A 6,700-nucleotide genomic window follows, 5' to 3' on the forward strand; every position below is an offset into this window, starting at 1 on the left:
GTCACATATTCAAAAAGGAGTAGGAGAAGTATGAACCCTTTTTTTTCCTACTCCCTCTCTGCTAATCAGTTAATGAATTCAATACATACAAGTTTGTGCATTTTCATATACAATAAAAATAATGTATAGAATTAACATAATATGCGCTCCTATAACTGAGATTAATCGCATGACTTTTACTTTTAACAGTATTTTTATGCTGCAGTATTTCTACTTTTATCTAAAGTAAAAGCTCTGAATGGTTCCCTCCTCCACCCTGTTATGTCAGAGGATGGAGGAGTGGATTGTCACATGGAGGGTGCCGTCGCTCCGCCCTCACGCGCGCCCCTCCCCGCCCCGCTCATCAGTGATGCGGCCACCCAGCGGACACTTTGAAGCCCTGCCTGTTGTGATCAGTGAGCTGCTGAAGTCCGGACAGAGGACACGCACTGGGACGTTTCCTCTCCAACACTTGGAATATTTGAACTACAGTCTGGTCGTTTACAGAAGAGACAATCGGTCCATTTTACGCGCTGAATTTTACACCGCGGACTTTTATTTTCTTGGTTTGAAATTGGATTAGGAGTAGGAAGATGCTTCCAACGATTTGAGAGGTTTATCTCCGTCCCTCGGGACATTTGAGGACGTCCAGCTGAGTTTTTTTATTTGTTTGTTTTGGGACGCATGGATTACATTTAATCGTCACTCTATTTGGGACTATAAGTAGCCTTTACGCGCATCCGCACAGAGCGCAGCGCCCTCTCTCCAATGAAATATCTGCCTCCAGGATCAGTAAGTACGCGGATCGAGCTCAGTGAGACCAGCGACAGTCCAAAGTCCCGTCCCGGTGCTGTGGTGTCTTTGTTGACCCCTCTGGACCCTCTCCGGCAGGCAAAGCGGCTTCCAATCCGAGTTCTCAAGATGTTGACTGCGCACACCGGACACTTGCTACACCCGGAGTATTTACAGCCTCTGACGCCCGCTCCAGTCAGCATCGAGGTATTTATTGTCCTTTTGAAACAGATTTATCAGTTAGAGAGGAGAGTTTTTGCACTGCAGGGTTTTCTGATTACACAGCAGTGTGCTGAAATGTACAAAGACATGTCCAAAATAGAAGAGAATATCCATTTTAATTAATCCAGCATATTCTCTGCCGCTGTATTGTATTATTATTACTTAATGATCATATTAAGCCACTCGAGTAATGGCAGTTTCCATTAGTTTTATGTTTAAATTAGCCGATTAATTGAATAGTTAATCGACAGAAAATGAATAAGCAACTTTTTTGATGACCAATTTATTGTTCTACTCGTGTTTGCTGCTTTTCTTTGTCCCATATAAAAAATGATTATTTTCAGACGAAACAAGCAAATAGGGATGCAACTAATCATTAATTTAATTATCTTTTAATCATTTAGGGTATGAACTATGAATATATTTTTAAAAGATACTCTTTACAATTGCCAAGAGCCTAAGGCGATGTCATTAAATGTCCTCTTTTGTTCGATCAAAACTCCTAAACCCCACAAATACTTTTTATAATACGTGGTGATTTATATGATATATGAAGGGGAAAAGCAGCAAATCATCTTATATGAGAAGCTTAAATGAGTAAATATTTGGCAGTTTTTGAATGTTTTCCCTTGAAAATTAAAACGATTAATCGATTATGAAAATAGTTGCTTTTCTTGTTTCGACAATGGACTCTTTGTTTGAACTCTATAAGCAGCAATTTGAAGATTGGACTTTGGGAAATAATACTGGGGGTATTTTACCATGTTTGTCAATTTATTCATTAATTAAATGAGAAAATGTCTCAGGTTAATTGCCAATTAAAATAATCAGTAGTTGCAGCCTCAGTTCAGATTAAGTAAATATCACCTGTCAGATATTAACTAATTTTTATAATTGCCCTCATGCAACTGAACTTCTCAGCATATTTTCATCAATATGTATCACTAATCTATTTATGTATCTACATGTTGCTATATGTTGTATATAGAGGCAAGCTATTCAAACAGATTGGGATTAATGAAGTTGTCTGAATGTGAATCTGAAACCAGTTTACTGAACACGAGCTGCCATTTTGGTTTGTTTGTTTGCATTTATGCAAAAATGTCTCTGACCATAAAACACACAAATCTAATTAGAATGTATATTTTGCTGTAGCTGGATGCTAAGAAGAGTCCACTGGCTCTGCTGGCACAGACCTGCTCTCAGATCGGTAAACCAGACCCTCCGTCCTCCTCCAAGCTGGGCTCCTCCTGCAACCAGGGGGACAAGGAGTCCAGCAGTCGGTCGTCTGGCTCCGGCCTGAAGCTCGGGGAGCATCGCCCCTCCCTGGAGGACAAGTGCAGCTTCAAGCCCTACAACAAAGGCAGCGCAGACTGCCGCAGAGACGGAGTCACCAGCAGCAGCTCTAACAACAGCAGCGATAAAGTTGGGTTCAGGGTACCCAGCAATAATGTTACCACTAATGGAAGTTCAACCAACGGCCAGCAGTCCTATCCGCCTCATGCCGCTTCCCCCAGAGCCAGCAGTGGCACCCCACCGGGACACACTCAGCACCAGCCTCACAAACAGAGCCAGTCTCCTGGTGGACTGCCCACGTCACACTCCCAGACTCCTAGTGGAGAAAGTGCACACGAGCAGAGCAGTCCCACCAGCTTGAACAGCAACAACACCAAAAAAGACGCTGATGTAAAGACCAACTCGGACAGTCCACATGATGCAAACTCCAGCCATGTCCGAGCCAGCACGAACTGCAGTAATGGCAGCTCTGACGGGGGTTCCAACCACGAGGGAGGCAAGGTGGAGTCAGCGCAGCCCAACCTTGGCCCTGGACGCATTACACCCATTTCCCCTTACAAGACAAACCAGCCGCTCTTCCCCCTGCCCTCCTCTAACATGGGCTACCACGGATCTGTAGTTGGGGCTTACGCTGGCTACCCATCTCAGTTTGTTCCCGGGCTGGACCCGACAAAGTCGAGCCTTGGCGTAGGAGGCATGGGAGTCCCAGGAAAGCACCCAAGCTCTAGCCCACTTACAGGTGCCTCCCCTCCATCCTTCATGCAGAGTTTATGCCGGGACCCCTACTGTCTGAGCTACCCGGGTGTATCCCACCTCGGCGGAAGCAACTGCAACTCCTGCATCCACGACCCTACCTCCCTAAAATCAAACTTCCCGTTGGTGTACCCCTCCCATCCGCTCCACTCCCTCCACCAAAACTCTATGTCCTCCAGCGTGTCCTCCTCCCTCTCGCATCCCCTTTACACTTACGGCTTCATGCTTCCCAACGACCCCCTGCCTCACGCCTGTAACTGGGTCTCCGCCGGTGGGCCTTGCGACAAACGTTTCGCCACATCCGACGAGCTCCTGGCTCACCTCCGCACGCACACCGCCCTGCCTTTAGGGATGGACAGTAAGCTGCTCTCTGTCTCCTCCTCTGGACCTGCCTCCTGCCACCTCCACCTCCCCCACCAGAGCAGTCCAGGCTCCATGCCCAGCTCCCTCTCTCTGAGGGCGCCACCCAGCCTGGGTTTAGCTCGCTATCACCCCTACAGTAAGGTCCACCTGCCCCCTGGACCTTCGTCCATCTCCCTGCACTCTCTGCCCACCACGGGGCCGTACTACCCTCATTACGCTCTCTACAGTCAAAGACTCGGATCTGCGTCTGCTCTGGGCTTCCAGTGATACACCGTCCACTTACATGTTTAAAGGAATAGTTCAACATTTTGGGAATGAAGCTTGTTTGCTGTCTTGTGGAGATTTAGACGAGAAGATTAATGCCACACTCTGATATCTTTTGTTTTGTTAGCTTAGCTTGTTTTAGCTTAGCTTAGCACAAATCTGGAAATGTGGCTAGCCTGCTAGTCTGTACAAAGGTAACAAAATCTACCTACCTACATCTCTAAAGCGCACTATCAAGCATGCTATATCTATTTTTTTAAAACTGAAAAAACAAAGTGTAAAAAAAGACAATTGGATATTTTATGGAGGCAACGGGACTCCAGGGGGGAAATTTTTATTTTCTTGGACAATATATCATTTAACAAATGCTATATTGCACGTTAATTAGCGAACTTCAGAGGCAGTGTAACCTTATAAAATGCTTTCTATGATATCCTGCGAATTATCACTCCATAAGTGATCTTCTTTCACAATTAACATCACAATTAACATAAAATTATGGAGGTTAGATTTAGGCAATTAATGTTACTGTGGTTAGGTTAAGAAAAAAGAAACGTGGCAAAAACTTAACTTAAAATGACTTGAAGTTTACGTTTCTGAACTCGCGTTTCTGTGGGAAAGTCTTATGTTTTCTGTGTGAATCACCACCCCACGAATGACGCGCTTTACGTAAAGTTGCATAATAAACCTAAAGTTACAGAGGTTAGGTTTAGGTACTTAAAGTTACTGTGGTTAGGTTTATAAAAAAAGAAACATGGTGAGGACTAACCTTAAAATGACTCAGTCACAAGTTAACATTGTTTGAAAAACGTTTGCTTGGGAAAGTCCTGTATTTTGTGACCCATCTACCACCCCAACCTGCCTCTTTACAAGACCACTCTGGACCACTTCCTTGTTTACTCCAATCAGAGCATTAGCCTTCCAAAATACAGTGATTATTCACAAATTACTAGCTCACAACTACATGGGATATGTACAAATTTGGGTGCATTACTTTTCATAGGAAAACATACAGACTGTTAATGAGAGCAGCCTGTCAGAGGTGCAGATACAGAGCCCGGGTAGCTGTTTTCTCCTGTTTCAAATCTTTGTGCTAAGCTAAGCTAACCAGCTGCTGCCTGTAGCTTCCTACTTAACAAACAGATTCAAGTTAGGCATCATTGGTCTCGTCTTTGCAGCCAGATAGCCAATAAGCGTATCTCCAAAATGTCCGGCTGTTACTTTAAGTTTTTACTTTAATTGGGACAAGTTGCTGCTTCCTCTACATAAGACTGAATTCATGTGGATGTGGGAGTGCAAGTCCTGGATTTTGACTTGAGTGCATCTTTACACTTTCTTTATACATTAAATACAAGATTTCCAAACAGGCTCCACTCCCCGAACGTCAGAGGACACATGTGGCTCTTGCATGTGTGCACATTGCTCGGATACTTTTGCAACAGCAATGACTGCCCTTGGGTGACTCCTGCCGCCCCGTGGGCTCGGCAAATTGACGGTTGGACGCTGCGTAATGGGCTCTTGGATGTTCAGGATTCTTGCTGCAAATGATGATGATTTAGTGCAGAAAAATGTCGTGTGGCAGGGATGGCAATAAGCTGCAGCCGTGGGCTGATGCAAGTCTGGCCACAGTCGCTTTCTCCCTGCAAGACATGCATGTAAGCTCGACAGCGTACACTCCTAACTGTTTATCCAGCCCCATGCTTCGTGATGATTTGTTTCGGTTACTTATGTTTTGTTTATTTCTACTGAGAAGTGGTATTTATTTTTTACCGGGAATCTGACTTTCATGTTTACCATATAAATCTCTTCTCATTTTACAGTCCTCTAAGCAGACATGTTGGAAGGCCAGATGACAGTTTTGTCTTAAATTCTTTGAGAATGACTGTTGAAATCACATCTCTCTCTCTCTCTGAACTCCTCAACTTTCTTTTTTTTTTTTTTTTTAATTCCACAGCAAATTAATGAAAATGAGATGTGATATTTTTTATGTAAAAATTGGAACACCGTGTGGTGGTAATCCAGTTACAGGGGAGGTCATATTTTGTTAAATAAATCACACTGAAGATGTATATTCTATTGTCTTCATTTCTGTGGTTCTATTGTGTGATATGGTCAGTTTTTCATCATTCCTCTTATAAGTTTCCTTAATTTTTATACAGACTATACATTGAAAACAGCAATTTTAAAATTGAATAGCCTTTTTATGCCTCTGCACCAGCAAGAGCCGTGGCCATAGGTATTGTGTTTTTGAGTATGTGTCCATCTATCCATCTGTCCTATTCTTGTAAATGCATTATCTCAAAAATGCTGTGAGGGAATTCCTTAAAAATTGGCACACAGTTCACTTGGACTCACGGATGATTGTATGTATGTAGTGTATGATTGTAGTGGTCAAATGTTAAAGGTCAAGGTCACTGTGACCTTGTCTGTCTCATTCTTTTCAAAGCAATATCTCAAGAAGACCTTGAAGGGGTTTCCTCAAATTTGGCACAAACACCCACTTTGACTCAATATGAAATGATTAGAATTTGTGATCAAAGGTCACTGTGACCTCACAAAACATGTTTTTGGCCATAGCTCAAAATTTTCATGTAATTATGATAAAATGTTGAAATGCTGACATTTTATATCCAAAAGGTCAACTTCACTTTGACATCATGATGTTCTGCAAAAAGACTTCTGGCCATTACTCAGTGTCATAACTTAGGGACAGAGGCGGAGACATTTGGTCAGATACTGAATTGGTGACACTAATTTTGGGTGTCCACCTTGAGTCTGTGCTGATTGTAGAGATCTTCCATGCAGGTTGAAGATTCGTGTGAAGCATCAAGTTTTCATAGACATGGATGTAAACTGTAAGAGGAACTTGACTGTTGCGCGGAGGCATACAACCGTGAGGGGGGGGGTAGGGAAAAAAATAGAAAGCTGTGTTCATCGTGATTATAATTACATATATTTAAAACTAAAAAATATATACGTATACTTTTTTTCATTTTAAGGACCTTTTTGTTTTGTTTTTAACTCTTTTAAA

At 43.0% G+C, this 6,700-nt stretch overlaps 1 protein-coding gene across 1 annotated transcript; it reads left to right on the forward strand.

The window, feature by feature from the left end:
* The first annotated feature begins 406 nt into the window (after positions 1-406).
* Positions 407-5,725, forward strand: LOC121960297 (zinc finger protein 703-like). The gene is made up of 2 exons (XM_042509958.1): positions 407-978; positions 2,149-5,725. The coding sequence occupies exons 1-2, from the start codon at positions 748-750 to the stop codon at positions 3,670-3,672; spliced, it is 1,755 nt and encodes a 584-aa protein (XP_042365892.1). The 5' UTR covers positions 407-747; the 3' UTR covers positions 3,673-5,725.
* The last annotated feature ends 975 nt before the right edge of the window (positions 5,726-6,700 follow it).

Source organism: Plectropomus leopardus, chromosome 20 (genome assembly GCF_008729295.1).
Source record: "Plectropomus leopardus isolate mb chromosome 20, YSFRI_Pleo_2.0, whole genome shotgun sequence".
NCBI classification, from domain to species: Eukaryota; Metazoa; Chordata; class Actinopteri; order Perciformes; family Serranidae; genus Plectropomus; species Plectropomus leopardus.